Raw genomic sequence first — 21,429 nt, forward strand, 5'->3', positions numbered from 1 at the left:
AAGATGGTTGGTGGCACTGTTTCAAATGTGGCGCATGGAGCGCTTTAAGATGACGGTGCCACACATTGCAAAAGCAAGGCACTTGAAGATGGGCAGTTGCACATATGGCATATTGGCACATTTGCAGTACTTTAAGATGGATGGTGGCCCATTGGGACATGTTAGGCGCTTGAAGATAGCTAGTGGCAAACATGGGGCACTTGAAGATTGTTGCTGTTATATGTGGCTAACACGCGGTGTAGTTTGAAGATAGCCGGTGGCAAACTTGGGGCACTTGAAGACTGTCGGGGGTATATGTGGCTAACATGTGGTAGATGGCCGGTGGCATAAATGATGGTGAACATACCTTTCCAAAAATAAAAAATAAAAATTGATGGTGAACATTTTTTTTAAAGGGTAACTTAAACTTTATTAAAAGGGAATAAAAAGAGGATATAGAGAGGATGATCATCCAATTAATATGGACGGGAGGACTGCTCCCAACTATGAAAAGCCTCTAAATGGCACCCCACAAAGGCATAATATTTGGGGAACATTCAGGGCACTTCGTAGAGAGATGGATTGTTTCCTCCCCTTCTCAAATTATTGATAATTATGTTCTTAAGTATGGGCAACGAAATGGAAAAAGAGCATTTTCCAGGAAATGGGATTGAAATGGAAATGGCGTTTTTAGGAAATTTACAACAACAAACAACGGAAAAACTCGTTCCTTGGAAGCGGCATTTTCTCATTGTACGGTTCAGTGAATCCAAGCAGGCCTAGTATGATATTTTGTCAAAAATTAAATAGAATGTCCAGCAAAGCATTCAGCAATATTCGCTGCCCATTGTCCATGTTTAGTATGGATTTTCTGAACATACATGTTTAGTGATGATATTAAGAAAATTGATCTGCTTCAATTTAATTGATCTTGTTTGGTTTGCTATACAACAGCAGTTGGTATGCTATATTTAAATCTTGTCACTAACTTTGATTGTTTTTGCCCATGTGTAGTTCGTTTGGTGTTAGGTTTCATCATACTGTCAACGTTGCGTTTTTTCCGCATTGAGGTATGATTAGCATAATGTCTATTTGCTTGCCATCCAACTAAAGTATCTTAGTTGCACTTCTTTTTTGTTTTTGTTTCATGTTAAGAATCCAATATTCTTAAACTTTTTATAAGGGTTTGCGGATAGTATACATACGATGGTTCTAAATATTTTTTGAAACCAAGTCAACTTGGTTTCGGTGGAGAAAGAATCATTGGGTGAGTCGCGTTCCAAATCCAGACTCAGAATGAGTCCAACTGAGTCAGGGCGAGTCGTAATGACTTCTCTCCCTATGCAAGTCCCTTTGACGCAATGGTCTCATTTCATTTTCAACACTGTCATTCAGACAAATGAATCTTCAAATGTGTAATTGAAAGTAGTCATCTTTCTTTCATCAAAATCACACATTTGTACATTCAATTTTTATTGATCCATAACTGATCAGAACTATACATTTGTACAGGTTAGACGGAAATTTGGTCATCAGGTTGAAGCGTTCTTTGTAATACTAACAGCTATTCAATTTCATCTACTGTTCTACTGCACACGGCCACTTCCTAATATACTAGCTTTAGGCTTAGGTGATTTCTTCTTGCAGATCAATTACACTTTTTTCCCGTATTATTGCAGTTCCATTATTAATATAATGATGTTGCATGTTCATTATCTAATATTATTTATGTGATGCTTCTGGTCAGACAACACTTCTAACATGTACCTAAATTCTTATTTTGTGCTTGTGTGGGTGGATGGAAGCATGAATAGAGGCATTCCAGAATCCAGATATGGAAGACGGAAGCGTGTGAAGAACTGGCTAATCTGTGGTTTTTTGTTTTGTCACAATGACCGAATTAGTTGTAAAGATGCAATAAGTTCGGTTGCTTGAAGCTAACTATCAGAACATAGCAACAACGGTCTTAGCAGTTTTAGCCAATATGTTTTACATATTGTTTTTTTTCCAGGAAATTAAAGCCTTAGGGATTTTAATTTTAAAAAATGGTAGTGATCTTGGAGTCACTTCCCTGTCTTTTTCATCAGGCTGCAGTATATCTTCGTTTTAATTGACATCCAAAATATAGGTAGCAATAGGAAAGAAAATTTCTCTACATATTGTTTTATGTTTATGATGACAAGTTAACAAATGATAATTCGTACACTCTTACTAGTAGGCTGGAGACGTGTTTCCTTTATTTCACCATCATACACAGACCTCCTTTTCCTTTCTCTATTATACAGTAACTTCCATTTCTATCACATCTCATTCTTTGTTAAAGAAGAATTTGGTTTTGTGATTTTGACTTGAAATCCTGACAACAAAAAGTTAAAAGCTGAAGATTATCTTCCAGAGCTAGGACTGATATTCTCCTCTCTCTATATGCAGTCAACTTAGGATATGCTTTTTGGTTCAAGGGGAGTTTTTTAGCAGCTTTAAGATGTCTGGTATGTATCTTGTCATCACAGAATATCAGTTTTGAACTACGCATTGTAGCTCTGATTGGCAATTAGATTCTGGGCAGATTTATTTTAGAATATGTGCAACATCTTAGTTACAGGAATCTTCCATGCTGCAAAATAAACTGGATTTAATTCTGGAGCCCTAAGTGGATTTATGTTTGCTTGAAGGGCTCCGTGTTTGATAACTCAAGAATATCAAGAGATTATAGCTTCAATCTAAATTGCTTTACACATCTCAAATTCTATGCTCAATTATGCTGCTTCTATATTTTCGTCCTTATGTTTTATTTTTTGTTAGATGAATGCATGTGTTTAATACTCCCCATATTTAAGTATTCTACTTGATTATTTTCTTTGTGCTTTCGCTAATAGATGCAATTAGCTGATCTATCAACATGTATTTAGATGGTGATTCGATGGGTGTTTGAGTTTCTTGTTTGAAGTTTGTCAGATTAATTTTTTGATGCAAAAAAGCAAAAATTGTAGAAGATGCAGGGTGGAACAAGGAAAAATTGGGTTGGTTCTCTATCTGGTTTCTCTATAGTATGATACAAGGGCATGTTTCGGGGGAGCACAAAGTTCACACCAGTGTTTTAAATAGCAGTAGCGTGTTGCGTAGCGTTCAACCCTCTGTAGCGTGTAGCGAAATTGCATAGCGTGTAGCGTAAGCTACACAATACTTCTATTTTTTATTATTTAAATATATATATATATATGATAAATATTAAATAGCACAATAAAAAACAATGCACACATACACACACGACAATGGGCCCACCATAGAAAACAATGCAAATCCACCCCTTCACGCACCTCAGTGGGTCCCACGTGGGCCACAACATAGAAAAACAATGCAAATCCACCCCTTCACGCACCTCAATGGGCCCCACGTGGGCCATACCATAGAAAACAATGCAAATCCACCCTTTCACACACCTCAGTGGGCCCCACGTGGGCTATACCACAAAAAAAAAAGTCTATATCTATAGAGATATTGAAAAAGAAATGAAAAAAATTATAAAGATAAAAAAAAAAAGCGCACAATAACTAGCATTTTAAAAAGGAAAAAATAAGAAAAACTCGAAATACCAAGTTATTTTCATTGTACATCGAAAGAAATTCAAAAAAAAAGAAAAGGAGCATGCGTACCTATTTTTGTCTCAAGATGAGATTGAATTAATGAAATATGCGAAAGTTCAAGCTCCACAGCCGATCGCAACCGGAATAGGGGAAATCCGATTTCTCTGTCATTTCTTCTCCATTGTTGATGAAACTGCACCAAATGGAGCTCCTTGTAGTCTCCTACAATCGGCCACAGAAGCCCCTTCGAAGGACCTTTCGATTGCAAGATCGAAGAGGGGGAGAGGAAGTAGCGTCGGGCGTCGGGTTAGGGCTGGCTGTCGAATACTATTCGAATAGAGTGTTTTTTTATTTTATTTATTTTATTTTATTTTAAACTTAAGTTACTGCTGTGGTGTGAGTTCACCAACATTTACGGCAGTGTAAAACCAAATAAGGTAGCACACACTGCCTGCGATGCACGCTACACTTCCGTAGCATACGCTATGACCCCTGTAGCGTGCGCTACAGGGGATATACGCTACTGTACACGCTATGTAGCGTACACTACCTACGCTACTGAAAACACTGGTTCACACCTCATTGTTTGGTTCTATGGAGCCCCTCCCAAGGTAGTGGCATCTGCATTGTTGGTGGGAAGAAACAAGGTATTACCTTCAAAAGAGGAAGATGGTGATCCCAAATAAATATGTGATGTGTGTGCAGAATTTAGAGTCGGTTGATCATTTCTTTATCCATTGCTTTTTCACTGGAGAGGTATGGGAGCAATTCTTCAATACTTTCAATGTCTGGTGGGTGATGCCAGGAACCATTGAGAGCCTCTTCCTAGCCTGACACAGGATTGGAGTTGGGCAGAGAGGGAGGACAATTTGGCAGCATTTATTCTGTCAGGTATTTGGGCTTTATGGGGGTAAAGGAATTATCAATGTTTCCGTAATTGGAGTGGGATGGCATCAGAGATCTAATAAGGGCACAATTGGATGTAATGGGTTGGGCGTCAAGTATAAAGGCTCTTGCTGAGTGCCCCATTTCTTCTTTGTCTTGGTCTTCTTTGTTGTAATCTTGCATAGATATCTCATCTCTTTTTCCCCCTTTCTTTTTTAATGAAAATTTTGTAGCCTTTCAACAGAAAAAAGAAAAAAGAAAAAAGTAGAAGATTCTATGATTCTTTGAGCTGTAAGGGATGCAGATGCTATGGAGATTATTATCAATCTTTCAGGAAAAGGAGATTATTATCAATTGAGATTATAAATACATTGAATGTGAATAATAAAAGTTAGTATGTTCAATCAGACAATGATAGGCTTTTGAGGAAAACCACTCTTAAGTTGTTGACTTATTTGAATGAGCTCAGACTGGTCTGCACTAAACTTGGGGGAACTGAAAGACTCCAATGATTGTGGAACACCACTGTATACAACTTATATATTTAGTGCTGCTTCTGAACATGTGTTGCTTTTGACTCGGTGAATGGACAATAGAATTTTAGGCTAGTTTTATTTCTTATCATGATATGCCTTATTTTGATCATGAAGAGTAAGACACGCACACTGACACACACATTATATATCAGGATATCTAGCTTTTGGCAATTTTATTATATGCATGAGTATTTGTGGTCAATATCAGTTTTACGCGGGGAAGGAAGCCAAACCATTAAAAAAAAAAGTAATAAATAAATAAACACTCTTATTGGTGTCCTAATTCCTGTTCGCTGTTGCTATAGGTTTTCATTATGGTCCAACTTCATTTATCATGTTTTCCCAGTTGAAATTATCAGTTATTCAAGTTGTTTCTATATTTAGGACAGATAATATCGTGCTTGATATTGAAGTGCAATTTTGTCGGTCTTGTTATTAATTATAAGAAGAAGCATGGTCTTTATGCAAACATGTAGATGATGCATGCCTATAGATATGCTGTATATAACTTATTGTTCCCTGATTTGTGAATGGCAGACTCTTGCGACAATTGTATTCAGATGCGATACCCTATTACTCTTGGGCCCTTTAGGCTTAGAACTTTTGCTGGTAAGCATCTTTATAATAATTGCCTGCACTTTTCATTTATAACATTTACAAGCATTCCATAAAGCTAAATTGCCACTGATCCTAGATGACCTTTCTTATGGTTTTATCCATCCTATCTTTTCCATGTTTGACTTAATACACCCTACATTCTTGAAAGTTTTGTCAGCTGCTCAAATGGCAAACTTAACTAAATGTTTGAGCAGAACATAAAGTTTCCCCATCCTATGCAAATGCATATTTACTTAGCTTCTTAGTTTCCTTCAATATATATATAAGCTTGTTTGTTTTGCTAAGTAAGAAGGAATTAGAATTTTTTTTATTTTGGATGGGGTAGTCACTAGGGCTACATGAGGATTTTCCAATGGCTGCCTATCTCTTCTGGTTGCGAACCTAAATTGAAATTATTTTTTCTTTCATAAACTTTGAATTCAAAAGGGAATTAATTCATTGTTGTACATGACATCAAGTACTATGGTGTTAAGTGTGTGGTCCTTCCTATGTTTAAACTGTAGATGAGGGGGCTGAATAGACTACATAACTTAAGAACATAATATTAATGAATGTCCTGTGGAAAGGGATGTTTTCTGTTACAGAGAGTGGACCATTGTTTCCACCGTCCCGCCCGACCACAATGGATGATGGGTCTCCCATACAGACTTTACTAATGGAGAGATAAAGCAAAAGCTGTTACTGCAGCACATAGGCTGAACCAAATATGCTAAAGGAGTAGAGTGATGGAGATAGATGAGTTGAATGAAGCCCTCTCTTCTCTCAAAAATCTCTAGTAATGTCCTCCTTGAATCTGCTAAATGCTCCTGTTTATATGGGTGTGGGGGAAGAGGTTGAGTTGAATAATCTGAACTGACTCTCCCTGACCAATTACGTCATGCTACATTGGTCATTTTTTGCTGGCTTGGACAAATGAGAAGCTGACATGTTAGAGCCATGATCCTTTGTGATTCTTCGAGGATAACAATTAAATTAGGCAACAATGATACTGATCAAGCTATGGAAAGTGCCTTTAGAGAGGGAGACTGGGTAGATGAGATCTTCAAAGAATCCGTGAAATTGTATCTTTTGGATCAGGAGCTTCTGGAAACTATGGAGACCTCGGATTACTAGACCTACTGAAAATGCTTGTTTGGAATTAACCGTATTGGAATCCGTACCTACAGAAATATCAGTGAAAGACCTTGGATTCGGCCACCTTGGAAGGTCCAGTCACTCCCTCGGTACTACAGACTTCTCAAGCTACTGCTCTTCTAGCAACCTGAACTGCCTTGCAAGGTATTCCGTAATGGTGGCCAAAATGGTCGCTATTGTTACCTTTACGATATGAGCCGTAACGGCTGTTACGGTCTCTCTTTTTTTTAAAAAAAATTATTATCATTGAAAAAAAAAATCCAAAAAACCCGTATCAACCTCGTAATGGACCGTTGCAAGGATTTTACAGGGGGCGTAATGGGCCGTTGTGAGGGCTGTAATGGCCGTTACGGGTCATTTTTTTTTTTTTCTGTAATGGCCGGTATGGCCATTACGACCTCATAACGCGTAACAGTTCCCACTTTACATTTACATAATGGTCTTTACGGCCCGTAACAACTGTTACGACACACCATGTTGTCTTGGGGTGTACGCTTGATATCCTCAGTAAAGATTGAACTTTAAACATTCATTGGAGCTAGATTTGTTTTGTTTGAAGATAATTAACATTATACACAGTCATATAACACTCTTGAATAGTTGAATTTCCAACTTTTGGTTGAAAAGCACAACATTTTTTTTTAAACGACAACAATTTTATTGAAAAAAGGCCGAAGCCAAAAGAATATGGATGGCCAAAAAGAAAAGAAAAAAAATACCCAATTGCAACTCTACCCAAATATTAGAAAATTGGTCAACCCCAATAATCTCTACTTCAATCGTCCATTCCTTAACTAGCTCCTTTGCCACTTTGCAAATCTCCACGGAGAACTTTTCCGATTCCGAAAACACTGATTGTTTCTTTCAAGTCATAGCACCCATAATCCAGCAGAGAGACAAACGCCATATTTTCCTTCCTACCTCCCCTTTTCCTCCACCATGCCATGATTCGAATAATGCTTCAATGGAATCTGGCATTACCTAATGAAAACCAAGTTTTTCAACGAACTACTCCCAAGTCTTTTATGCAAATCCACAATGGATGAATAAATGATTCATTGATTCTTAGGTTTTATAACACAACAGACATACATTAGGAAGGATTATCCCTCTTGATGAGGACATCCAAGCACCATTCAGAATATACCAGAGGAGGATGAGAGCTTTGGCCCAAGTTCCAACATATCTATTGTTGGATGATCATTATATGAGGCCCGGATTGAGTACATGGTTGCGTTGGAAAACCCTACATGCATGTTCATGCATATTTGAAGACCCCATACTAAGAAGATGCATGCGGGCTGCATATATGAGCTTATTGGACACATTTACACCGTTGGATTGAGTGGACGCTTTCATCGGTGTGTTGGATTTCGAGCGTTGGATCATCTAGACCGTTGATCACTGGGCCATCTTGGCCGTAGACATCATGGGACATTAGTTTGGTTATTTCCTTAGTTATTTTATTTATTTTGTGGGTTGTTTTCTGTTTTAGTTGATTCATGGGGTATTTCGGATATTTTAGAATCATAAGAGTTTTTTTTTTTTTTTTGTAAAAACATCCAAATTAGTCTATAAAGGGGTGGGCGTGTGAACCTTGGAGCATTATTATGCATTGAATGAAATTTCTCTCTTTTGCTTTTGAGCAACAAGAAAACCTCATATGAATGGAGATGGTGTGAAGCCATAGAGTGATTCCAGTTATCTTTCTCTTATTTTCTCCTTTTTAAGGTATTATCTCCATTTTCTTTTCTTTTCTCTCTCTCTACTTCCCTCAATCTCTCTTTATTTTTCTCTCCTTTTGCCTTCCTCAAAACCACACCCCAATCAAACCCTAATCCATACAAATCTCAACTCAAGCAAGCCCTAACCCATCCAACCCCAACTTAACCTACCCCGACCCAAGCCCATGTCCCTACGGCCATACGGACACGTGTATGGCTGTCCGTACGGACAACCCCCTTGTTATGTGGTCCTCTTGCTTCATCCTCCTTATTCATCTCTATTCCTTGTCCTTCAACCCTAAACCTCAAAATCCTAATTCTCACAACCCTAGATCCCAAATTCCTAAACCTAAATTCCCAATTCCCAGAATCTAAAACCTTAAACCTAAACCTAGTTTAGCCAAAACCCTAAAACCAAGTGAATCCCTTTGAATTATGAATAATCCCTATGCTAGATGGAAGTTCTACCTTCCTTAGGTCCTAATCGACTCATATTTTGTTAGATTTGCATTGCGGGATTGTTTACGGCTTTGAATTGGAACATGTTTTGTTACTTGGATTCCTTAACTTTGTGATAGAGTAGTTTTATTTTGTGTTTTGATTACTTTAATTAATCCGTTATTTAGTTTCAGCACATCATTCTAGGTTCGACCATCCATCTTGCATCACTTCTTTGCGTAAGTTGTCCACATAAGCACCTTATTATTTCCCACTAACATGCGGTTTCATTTTCAAAACTCTATGCTAAACCGGAATGCATGTAAACTGTGTAATGAAAGGGCAAGTTTTTCAATCAAAACCTAAATTTGGAGTTTCCAGTAATGGTATTAAAAATTTATTGGAAAAAAAAAAAAAAAATTCAAAAGAGAGGCCCAAAGAACCATTTTTGAGTGACCCTCTCATTGACTCGTTCTTTTGCAAGGGAATCAGCTACCCTCTCTCTCTCTCTCTAACTTTGGAAAACGACCCTCATAACAAGCTAAATGGGTCTAATTTTCAGAACACAAAACACAAGCTTCTAGGGATGTGTGTGTTGTCATTGACAAGGTTTGTACAAAATTGGCATGAAAATCGCACAGCCCTTCTCTAAGTATCCACCTCATTAGAACCCACCTCGCTTCAAGAAGTTGATAATCCATTAATATCTTCCCCTTTGTTTTTCCTCAAAACACCTTCCAAACTGGAAGGATCTAGATCCCTTAGAGAGCAACCATCAAAATTAAGCTTCAAATGTCCTATTGGAAGCGACTTCCACATTGCATTCTATGTTGACCTTTTCTCACCGCCATATAGTGACACCTTCCAATCATAGATTAGATCTGCTCTAGCCTCTAGGCCTCTAGTACTTCCCTCAACTCTGGCTTCCAACACGCATTGCAATTCTTTTGATGTTTGCCCTCATGAAACCATTTTCCACAAAACATTGCCCTGCAGATAAAAACGTCCAGCTTCCCAGCCATTAATCAGATCCCCTATGGAATCATGGAGTACCCATGCAACCCAAAAAAAGGTTGAAGAACTGACTCCACACAAATTGGGCTTTGGCACAATGGTTGAAAATATGATAAATTGTTGTGCTTGTGAAGAAACATCCTTGTTGTGCTTGTGAAGAAACCATCCTTATTGTGCTTGTGAATGAAATCTTTCATTGGCACAAAATATAAAATAAAAGAAAAATATTGTCTCATTATTCTCCCCACCATCTAAGTCATGCACTCATACAAATGAAGCCTATCTTTATGATGGTGCATGTGCTGAAGCTTGTACTTTTTTTTTGGTCTTCCAAGCTAGGTATTCCATAATGGTAACAGAGACCGTAATGGACACCACCATTACCATTATGATAGGGGCTGTAATGGCCATTACGATCCTTCTTTTTTTTTTTCTTGAAAAAAAAAAAAAAACTGTCTTGGCTGTGACATGTAACAGTTTCCACCATTATGGCACAACATGCTTCCAAGTCAAGCAAGTCCTTTAAGTTCCTTTGAATGTCTGTATTTATTTTTCAGCTGCGTTGAATTGTTTTTTTCCTCTTGATGCCCTCATCAGGCGCTTTTTAAGTACTGTATTTCTGATATTAAGGCAATAGCTAGATATCTCTCCCATGGTTCATGTTAAATATCATTTATTGTGATTTATCTGGACGATGTACCATGTTTTTCATGTTTTTGAGTCTCTGGATTAATTCATGGCAGACAAAGTCAGTTTCACTATGGGAAGCATTCAAGTGTTGCGTCAGCAGTGCTCTCATAGGTGTAGGTTAGTGTTGCTGACTTTTAGCCATGACATTTGTACAATCCTTTTGTTGTGGCCATGGCACTTTAATTGTTGAATGAGAAAATCAGGAATGCATTTATTATTTCCTACTTTTGGTTTTACATCATCATTATCTAAGCTTGGCTACTCAAATTTTGTGTTGTCATTCTAATTTATCGAGGACCATATCTTCAATTAAACCATAGGTCATCGAATCTTTTCTTACTACCTCTACCCATGTCCTTTTAGGCCTTTGCCTTGCCTATTTATAGCTTCAACTCGAACCAACTCACTCCTTTACATTGCAGTTCTTGGTCTTTGATGCACATGGCCAAACCACTTTACTCATCTTATTACCCAATGGCGCTACTTGTAAGTTCCCTCAAATGCATTCATTTCTAATTCTATCCTTCCCGGCTTTCCGTTAATTCATCTCAACATCCTCATTTCATACACTCATTCAATGAATATGTTCATTGACCACCCAACATTATGTCCCATAAAGGCTAAAGCATGGCTGGTCTTATAGCTGTCTTGTAAAATCTCCCCTTCAATGTGATTGGTATGCATGATCTTATAAAACTCCAGAGGCACATCTCCACTTCATCCACCCAACTCTAATTGTATGAGCAACATCCTTTTCAACCTCTCTGTTCTCATATCGACCAAATGTCATTTTGTGGTTCTTGGCCATCAATCTTAACTACTTCCATTTTCAACTCCTGTTGTTACTAAAATTGCATTTCATATAGTGTTCTTGTCGGCTTCTAAAGTGTCTCCCCATGGTTCTATCTTTGCTATCCCCCTATCTTGCCAATCAAAACCATGTCATTTACAAACGTCATGCACCACGGGTCCTCTTCATGTAAATGCCTAGTTAACTCATGCATAACAATGCGAAAATATATGGATTGAATGCTGACCCTTGGTGTAGGCTTACTATAATTGGAAACTCACTTGTCTCTCTAGTGGTCCTCACTGTAGTTATCGCTCCTTCGTACAAGTCCTGACTTTTGGATTTACATCTACTAACAATATGTGGCTTCATGCAGGTTTTTCTGTACTGGTTGATACAATCATGTGGCGGAGGATATTGTGGCCTGAATTGGAGGTTTTCTGGTTTAACTCTGTTCTAAATCGGAGTTCTGAATGGGGTGTATCCTTTGTGGAACTAGAGAACTGCTACAGCTTGCAGTAGTGTGGTATAAAAGTCCCACAAAGTTCTTAATGTCCCATGCGAATGGAATGCTCACACAGCTCCCCTTAATCTTCCAACAAGTTTAACTGCATTTCCTATATTTACTAGATGACTTAGTCAATGGCCTTCCATAGAATTGGTATTCTTTCTCCAAGCAAATATGTCGTTTAGATATTTCCATGTTGAAGACAATTTTATTTTCCCAAGGGAAATGAATTTTTTTCTGCGAATTGCATATGTGATGATTAAAAATGATTGTCATCAATGCCTTGTCCCAACTATTTGGATCGGCTTTTCTCATTACTTCTTGGCAATATGATAATTTGGTGCTCACCTGACATCAGCCCTCTACCCGGGCTCAGGACTGGCTGGCACATCTCGCTAATGTCTTCAAATGAAATCTTAGTAACCATAAATGGCAGGAAACAAAAGCAGGAGCAGCAACAATAGCAGGAAACAAGTATGACCAAAGTGTCTACAGGTTACATGAGATAAACAAGACCCAATTAAAAAGTGATTTAAAAATAAACACATTTGTTCCTGTCTCAACCCACCCACCCCTTTCCTGGATGCACTTATTTTGCAGGAAATCATAATATAATTGCGAGGTCTTCTTGACTCTCTCAATTTGATACACATTAACAGAAACTGTGGTTTTTCTGGATGTCCACCGGTGTTCCCTCATAGCATTCATATGCTTTAGTTTGTTTTATTTATTTATTTATTTTATTATTACTCATGGCTCAGTGGTAGGCACTTTGTATTTTCACTGTGAAGTCATGGGTTTGAGAGCCCATGTGGTGTGTATGTGGATGTAAGTGTGTGTGTGTGTGTGTGTGTGTGTGTGTGTGTGTGTGTGTGTGTGTGTATTCAACCTTTCAAAAAAAAATTATTAACACTATTTTTCACATTTTGCAATTAGATCATTTGCATGTTTTGTTTGCATCATTCAGGAGTTTATCCTAAATCTTCACTCTAGAAGGGTTGCATACTAACCAGCTCACCAAACGAGCCAGATGAAATTAGATTATGAGCATTGATAGATCTTATTTGTGTTTCGCTTTAACATTTGTGCTCAGACACATGCATTTCATTGGTACTTCACTTCAGCACTTCCCCGCTCATTGCTTTCAGCATATCCTCTCTGTGTGGTGAGTTTAAGAAGTGATGCAACTGCAGTGATTTTATAATCCTATTTTCTTTTTATGTCCTTGTTTTGAATTATTTCATGCATCATATGCTTGCATGCAATGAACAGCCTCATGATTTCAATCATTGGTAATTGTTAGCTTTTCCAGATTGTTACGATTCATTTTTATAGTGTATTCAACAAGACCCCTTAATTCTGTTGAAATGTTCATTTGTTATTCAGCCTAGCACTTTCCATTGGTATGTTTTGATGGATGCAATTCATGCGAGTCATTTTACAAGACCGTTTTGTGATCGTTAAGTTGTATCACATTGCAAACCTCTCCCACATGTTTGACCAGATAATTGCGGACATAAAGAGCTTTATATGCTTGGTTGTCTCACTGCTCTTAGAATGTCAGGATGGGAACCATGTGCTATAGCATGTTAGTGAAAACGTGATATCCTCAACATGATATGATGTGTGAAATTTGGACTGAGTGGAATTTTGTTCATGGACCACTCAACTCTGGATCTGTGACTGTGCTTGCACTTGCTGTAAGCAGATCCCAATCTGCTAATGATACCCCCTATGCCTCATTGTGGCAATGTTTTGTTGGAAGTTCGAGAATTCGTTTCTCTGACAGTCTTTCTCTAAAAAGATTGCTCATAATAGAATTCAGTATCTATCAAGTAATCAATACATCACTTATGCTAAATCCTCTTAGAGACAACAGCTGAGAGACATGGAGACATGGAGACTTAACTGCATCAATGCATATCTTATGTGGAGAGTGACCCTCATAACAGATGAAAAAGTCTGGCAATGATCATTTATGGAGAGAACTATAGTTCAATTTGATTTTGTTATGAAGCATCTCTTGAGATCCAAGAAGCTCTTACATCTTATATCCTCATCTAATTTGGACTTACATGGGATCAGACACCATGGATTCTGTCCTAGGGCCCTTGCATCCCTCAGTGGGTTTGTGTTTCTGTAGGAGCAAACAATGCCACATTATGGAGATAAACTAATTTTGGTGTTCCATAATAAAGTTCCTTCTAAGTTTTGGCTCAAAACCTTTAGCATTTCCATATGTCTAACTAATACCTGTCCACCATTGGATCTACAATTTTGTTTTCCTTCTTTCAGTTCTATTGACCCTTTTTTTCCAATGTAAATAGGTGTGCTGTTAGCACAATCTTACTGCAATTTTAGCACACAGTTGTTTGTGAGATGGTTTATCATGTTTTCGTAGGCTACAACAACATTCTCAAAGGGTGCAGTGCCAAATAGGTTTCCATTTGGGTGCTCGTCACGGTCCCTGAGGCAAGGATGAGGTCCCAGCCGCTTTGGCCAAGCTCAGCTGCTGGCAAGCTACTCAAGCCCTACAAATATTTAAGTCAGATTGGGTGGCCTGTTGGGCCCTTGGTCAGATATGGGCTCAGCCTGGCCCATGGAGTTCTTGGTGCAGCCCAGACCCAAACCAAATCAGGCTGGGCCTGAAAATTTGTTGGCTGCCCTGGCCCAAGTGCAGTTGTAATGCTTGGCTGGGTCTACATCTTCTCACCAAATTGTGTGCAAATTTTCAGATGTTCTTCAGAACTTAATACCAAATGAAGTTACCCACTACAATTACATCCAAGATCAAACACTCTAATAAAGTGTAAAAAGAGGGGAGGAAAAAAGAAGAAAAGATGTGTATTTGAAATCAGAACTTGCAATTGTATTATATTCATATGCCACTGTCAAACTTGCAATTTAAATTCATAGTTTGTCACTGTAACATCCAACTGTATAAAAAAAAAAAACGATACGTAATAAGACGAGACATTAGTTGACATTGTATTTTTCATTTTGCAGCTGGGAGTGTTTGTTGACAGGAGGAGCTTACTTTACATTCTGCCAGTTTTTTCATTTGTTTTACTTTACTCAAAGCTTCCACACAAGGTCTTGCAGTAGTGCAAAATTCAGTTCAGTTGGTTTACTAGTTGTTATGTTATTTATGCATACATGTGTACATGTTACCATCTGCTCTGATGTCACAGGAGCTCCGTTTTATAATTGGTTCAATTCCAATGTTCAACTTATCCGCAGCCATTGCAGCTAGCAGGATGTATACACCAAAGACGTTGCTATTTGATTTTTTAAGAAATCCTTTGTTGGGATTTAGAGGCCTTTTTTTAATTTATTTTTACAGTGCTTATTGATCATCATACTTACGAGTTGTTCTTCTTTTCAGCTACAATAACAGGAAGAAGAAAGCATGGGAGTGGATTTATTTCATTATGATTGGGTCTTTTGTGGTCAGGTTGGGTGAATGATCATTATTTATATTAGAAATCTTTGTAATCTGTCCGTGTACTCATGTTGTGACCACTTTAGTCTAGGATGCACAGTGATAACTTTCATGGCATCGTATGAGAACTATCCGGGAGGTTATGCTCTTAAAGCTTTGCATCAGATAGGTGAGCTGATTATCTTTCAATTGCAATCTTTTCCTCCTATTGTATCCAGTGAAACGAGTACCCTAGTGTATTTAAATAAATGAATGCATATTATCAAGTGGGATTTTTGGAAATTTCATCTAGTAGTGAATCACATTGAGTTCTCTTCTTAAAAAGGATCAGAGTAAAATTGCAGCTTATTTTCTGTAAAGGAGATCTTTTTAGTGAACATTGATATGAATCTCAAACTCCTTTTAACTTCTTTATGCAGGGTTAATTTTTTGTTGTTTAATTGGAATAAGGGTAAAGGTTTATTTTGATATTATTGATTCCATCTTGATTTGACAAGAGAAGTGTTTCTGTTGAATGCTCAATGTACATCGATGAGGATGACCTCCGGACGATATCCCACAAACACTTTGACAGTCGTATTTTTACAATTTTAGGTCCCCATGGTGTTTGTGGAACTTTTCACTGTATTATCTCATGCACATGCTTGAATGATGAAATGTGGTGAACTGTTCATGTGGAATTTAATTCATGCTAGCCTCATGATGGGAGTTCTATTCACTCTCTAGGAGATGCATACTTGTGATACTTCTATTACATGCATCACATCCCACAAATTATGACTAGTTACTATTGACTATGATGGCTTCTTCCATTAGTTAAAATAATTTGATGACATTAGCAGTTGTGCCTGGAAGTGTTCGACTTCCCAATATGGGTGGATTTAGAGGTGGCAATGGGCTGGGCAACCTTGCTTGTCCCTCCAGAGTCAGGGCTTTAGACCCAAAACATGGCCTAAGGGCAAAGCCTGGGCTTGAAATCTAGGCCTGGTGCTTGGGCCAGATGATGTGGAGAGAGGGAGAAGATGCTAAAGAAGATAAAAATCACAAGAACTATGAGGGAAAAGAGAAAGATTGTACTTCATAGATAACCACCGAATTCAAGGTCCAATTCAAGGAGCAATGCCCTATCAAAAACACAAATTTACTAGATTAAAGTGAGGATTGGACCAATGAAATTCGTTTTTCCCCTTGCCCCTTATATAAAATTATCCAAAAACTCTCATTTACATCATTGTAGTCACCAAATTGGAATCAGAGCCTAGGCTTGCCAATGTCGACTTGCACAGGTAGATCCTACCATGGGAAATTTACGGATGAGCAACGGGATGACATGTTTGTATGCGTGGCGAATCAAATTGACTATTTGGTGCGTTGTGCGGATGCATTGGAGATGCAAGTGGAGCGATTGGAGTTAAGGAATGACGGAAATCGTGTACCTGCAAACCCTACACGTCACATGGGAGATGGTGAGACGTCTAGACAACATGTGGCGGAGAATAAAGGTGAGGCTGTTGTAGGAAGTGATTCGTGCAGGGATGTTAAAGACATGGACTGCTACAACTGCAGAAAAAAGGGGCATTATGTAGCATGTTGCCCCCGGAAAGTTAACATTGTTTGCGCAGTGGAAGAGAATAATGAACTTGAGAGGGAACAAGATCCATGTGAGGATGATGTACGGCAAGAAGACACCTCTGAATGTGGCCCAAGAGACGAAATATTGGCCGTTGTTCGAAGAGTACTTGTAGCTCCTAAGAAGGACGAGATCGAAGATTGGCAATGAAGTACTCTTTTCCAAACCTGAGTTAGGTGTGGTGATAAGGTATGCCACCTGATAATTGATGGTTGTTCAAATGTGGTATCTCAAGAACTAATTGAGAAGCTACAATTTCCAGTGGATGCCCACCCACAGCCTTATAAGATTACATGGATCAATAGCATGACCATTCCAGTATCTAAGAGGTGCTTGGTGGATTTCAAGGTAGGCTACTATGAAGATTCCATTTGGTGCGATGTAGTTCCAGTGAACATCTCTCATATACTTTTTGGATGGCCTTGGCTTTATAATCGAAGGGTGTCTAGTGATGAAGAGGCCAACACATGCACCTTCAAATTTAATGGCAAGAAGATTCTCCTTACACCTATGAAAGCAAGTGAGCCAATGCAGAAGAGAGTCGAGCCGAGCGAAGAGATTGAAAATGTGTACAACAATCAATTGGTGTCTACTAATGATGGCGGGTATCACAAGTTCCTTGTCAGATGGAAGGGTAGACCAATTTCCAATGGCACATGGATCACGTCTTCCGATTTTCAGCATCTTAATCCGAATTTGTACGAGCGATACCAAGCTGCCAACTCGTCGGGGTCGAGTTTTTACAAATCGGGGAGAGATAACGGGGACCTTAAGGTCTATGAGCGGAGAACCAAGGCTGGGGTGTGGCTCCACGGGCTAGCTGGTCAATTTTACGAGCCAACTAGGTGGTGCGGTTGGGGCCCCTTAAGCCCAACAAGTGCACGTGTGCTTTCTGTTAAGAGAAGTTATTGCAGGGGTATATTTGTAAGGAAAGGTTACTGCAAGGGGGTATTTTGTAATAAGTATTTTAGATAAGTCAGCCTGGTGTCCTTATTTAAGGTTTTCCTGGGGAGAAAGAAACACATTGTAAGCTGATTTTCTTTTGAAGAAAGAACTTTTCCTTGGTAAAGGTGTTGACTCCTCTTCCTCGTCTTGGTGTTGGTTCCAAGACCACCACCAGTGCTGATTCCAATGAGATCTATCCCTTCCTCTACTCTAATCTCCTATTCCAATCTCCCACATCCTTCTTCTCTTCTAATCTTCACATCTTCTCTTAAAACCCTTGAATCTCTGTTCTTCTCTTTATTTTCTTTGTTCTTTTTGCCCATCATCTATCAGATGGCTTTGGTTGTGGAGTGCTAAGGTGTCCCCCTCGAGTTATTGCTTTCGGATGGCTGGCTGGCTGCAATGAGAAGTTCGCAATAGAAATTTTGAAATAGACATAAGGAAATTGTGAATTACAGTCATATGTATTTGAGCACAGAAAGATTGAATAACAGGTCCCTTCATTGTCCATTTGTCTCCAAACTTTATTGATGATGCTCTAATCAATTCGGCTTGAAGTGGTTGATGCTAAGAATCTCTAGGTGGTGTGTTTGGGTGGCATCAAAGGATGTGAAGACATAATCTTTGACAATTTTGCTTCTTTTTGGTGCTTTGCTCCATTTGGAAGGAAAGAAACAATAGAACATTTAACAATAAATCTAGACACCCCATCCAAGCAATCAATAGAGTGAGGGCATGGTAGTTTCTGGGTACTTTATTTAAGAACCCTTTTGGTAGCAGCAAAAGTTGAAGCCCGGATAGCCTGTCTAGTTAGACTATCCTGGTCTTATTTGGCTAGGCCAATGTTGTCCTTGTCAGGCTCATCTTTTTCCTATCTTTCTTTTCTTTTTTTCTTTTTTCTCTTTCTTTCTTTTTTTTTTAAAAATTTTATTTTATTTTATTTTTTAAGCCTATTTGGTATGGTAAGAAAAAATCGATTTGTTGTTTCTTAAATCCTATTTAGGTCTTATCTTCTCATTCTAAATACTCGAAGCTCCATGAGCTATGGGCTATGCAATAGGCTATCAGAGTGAAATCCACTCCATCCATCAGGCTTCTCCCCTCATTTCTACCGTACAAACAAAAAATCAACTCGGTAAAAAAGTCAGTAGGGCTTTGCAATATATATATATATATATATATATATATATATATATATATATATATATATATATATATATATATATATATATATATATATCACAGATAGACTCCTTAAAATTTAGTGTTCTAGCCCACCTCAGCTCTGTGACCCACCTATGCTGTGAATGAGGCTGATTTCGATCCAATGTTACCTAAAACTCGAAATCCCCCTGCGTTTTATGTTCTGGATTATGGGTCATTGGAGATCCAGATTGCTATTTTATCGACCCGAATTAGTGCTCTTTATTGTTACATTGATTGAGTTAATGCATAGTTATATTTACAATTAGAGATTTGTTCCTTTATCTATTTAGTTATAATATAACACTAACCACACAGGATCTATAACAATAACATTCATCATTTCATATATAAATTGCAGTATGAGTTCATATATAAAACTATATTGCATACACAGTGTATTGGAGTGATGCACATGATCATACCCCTAGTGTACAACGTATTGGAGGAAGTTGTGTACCACATACCCGTTCCCATACCACTTACTGAAGCAACCCACAATCTAGGTAAACTTGATTTGATCCGAGGGCCTAAAATCATGATTTGAATGTCATTGATTGATAGATGTCACCACACATGGGCAGAAAGAGGGAGGGAAAGAGAGGGAAAAAATGGCGTCCAGGCGCTAGGAACCTACAGCTTGTAAAGAGGAAGAGGACCTGGCTAAATGTCAAAAAGAGATATGAGTTCCGTGATCTTCTCAGGATCCTAGCCAGGATATCTCTAAACAAATGCCCGACTTCTTCCCTAACTCTTGGAAGCCTGGACAATGCAGTTTTGGCTCCAACTTTTCTTGCTACCAAACAGCCCCTAAAAGAGTTTGTGGGGTTTGGGAGAGATGGCTGCTATAGTGGCAGCCGGGGAATTCTCATGTATGCTCCTTAGGGGGTTGTATTCTTTTCCCTTTCTGGCATTCAGTTTCTAAAAGAATCCATCCATTTATAGTTTAAAAGATGCATCCAATTTAGGCTTAGAAAAGCACTATCATCCCTTTACCAGACTTACCATTACATTTTCAAAAGGCTCAACCAAACTTTTCAGCATTTACAAGTCTCCGGGGCCTGATATTGAACTGTAAACGAATTCAAAATTCAGAACGATATGCATCCTGACATTGACTCTTAAGAAAAAAAAAAATGCATCCTGAGTCCCTGACATTGAACATTCCTTTGATTTTCCCTCCCCTTCATTGACATTTGTGTTGTGTGTATTTGGGACAACTGATTAATCCCTATTTTGGTAGGCCATTCTAACAATACAACTTATCAGTGGGTTCACATTGACTCCTTTGCCGCAATGAATGGGATTTCTCGCTTCTGTGAAAATGATTTTCCTTGGAGGTATGCTTCTTTGCCACTTGTGATATACATATTAGAGTAAAACCAGTGCCTTCTGTAAAAATCCATCGACATGGTCCATCCTGCAAGAGCTTCTTTTTCTTTGTTATTATTGAAATATTAATGCTTGTGCCACTTTTCATCCTCTCTTTTTCCCTTCTTATCAAGAGGGTGCCACTTACTCTATTCCCTAATATCCATTTGTTTAAGTTTTTAAACTTGAAAGAGTAGTGTGTATGATAGTTGCAACTTGCAAGTAGGTCTTGGAGGATTGAGACTAAAAAGCAAAACCATTGATATTATGCTCCAAAAGGACATGGTTGGAGGTAATAAGGAAATATTTGAAGACCTATGGCTTACCTGAGGATATGGTCCTTGATAGAGTGGAATGGTGGAACTGGATTCATGTAGCCGACCACACTTGGTCGGGATAAGGCTTAGATGAGGATGAGGATGACGTTTAATATGTGTTCAGTTTGCTTATAATTCATGTTACATGTCCCGAAAACCCAAAAGACTGATTATTTCAGATACCTAAAATTTCTCAGAGAAGTATGCATACAAAATTATATAAATGTAAATAAGTTGTGACCATTTAATGAAATATCTGTTAGAAAAAAACCTCTTAATCAGGTTCTATTTAACCCAAACCTTTTGATGGTAATCTTCTGATGGTTTCAATGATTACCACCATGGAATAGAGTCTGAAACAATTGGTGAACGATGGCAAGCCATGCTCGTGTAACTACAAAGAGGTCAAGGGTAGCTTTATGCTGTAGAAACCTAAAATAAATTTTCTTCTCCTCCTTTTTGGTGAAAATGCTACCTATGCCGGCTACTTTTAAAATATATACTCGAAAATCATCATGAAGTCAAAGAGCATTTAAGATGAAACCCACGGATATGAGAAAATATGTTGGGCTCAAGGTTATTCCATTCTTGGGTCCTTGCTCTTGCTCCAGTGGTAGACTC

At 38.3% G+C, this 21,429-nt stretch overlaps 1 protein-coding gene and 1 long non-coding RNA gene across 5 annotated transcripts in view; one reads left to right on the forward strand and one right to left on the reverse strand.

Moving 5' to 3' along the window:
• Positions 1–21,429, forward strand: part of LOC131234006 (dol-P-Man:Man(7)GlcNAc(2)-PP-Dol alpha-1,6-mannosyltransferase) — a 30,222-nt gene that overhangs the window by 5,231 nt on the left and 3,562 nt on the right. For 3 of the 4 annotated variants that reach the window (XM_058230953.1, XM_058230956.1, XM_058230957.1), the window contains 12 exons: positions 994–1,049; positions 1,492–1,609; positions 2,410–2,468; positions 5,522–5,593; positions 10,656–10,719; positions 11,769–11,872; positions 12,994–13,065; positions 14,907–14,993; positions 15,092–15,159; positions 15,286–15,354; positions 15,429–15,511; positions 20,364–20,460. In XM_058230953.1, coding sequence (XP_058086936.1) covers positions 994–1,049; positions 1,492–1,609; positions 2,410–2,468; positions 5,522–5,593; positions 10,656–10,719; positions 11,769–11,872; positions 12,994–13,065; positions 14,907–14,993; positions 15,092–15,159; positions 15,286–15,354; positions 15,429–15,511; positions 20,364–20,460 — 949 coding nt within the window. The remainder of the gene's footprint in view (positions 1–993; positions 1,050–1,491; positions 1,610–2,409; positions 2,469–5,521; positions 5,594–10,655; positions 10,720–11,768; positions 11,873–12,993; positions 13,066–14,906; positions 14,994–15,091; positions 15,160–15,285; positions 15,355–15,428; positions 15,512–20,363; positions 20,461–21,429) is intronic. The other variant, XM_058230958.1, reaches the window with a different exon arrangement.
• On the reverse strand, positions 3,184–3,484 carry LOC131234007 (uncharacterized). The gene is made up of 2 exons (XR_009165458.1): positions 3,359–3,484; positions 3,184–3,296 (listed from the first exon to the last, which is right to left on the reverse strand). It is a non-coding gene; the product is annotated as an uncharacterized LOC131234007 (long non-coding RNA).

The sequence above is a fragment of the Magnolia sinica genome, chromosome 18 (genome assembly GCF_029962835.1).
Source record: "Magnolia sinica isolate HGM2019 chromosome 18, MsV1, whole genome shotgun sequence".
NCBI lineage: Eukaryota > Viridiplantae > Streptophyta > Magnoliopsida > Magnoliales > Magnoliaceae > Magnolia > Magnolia sinica.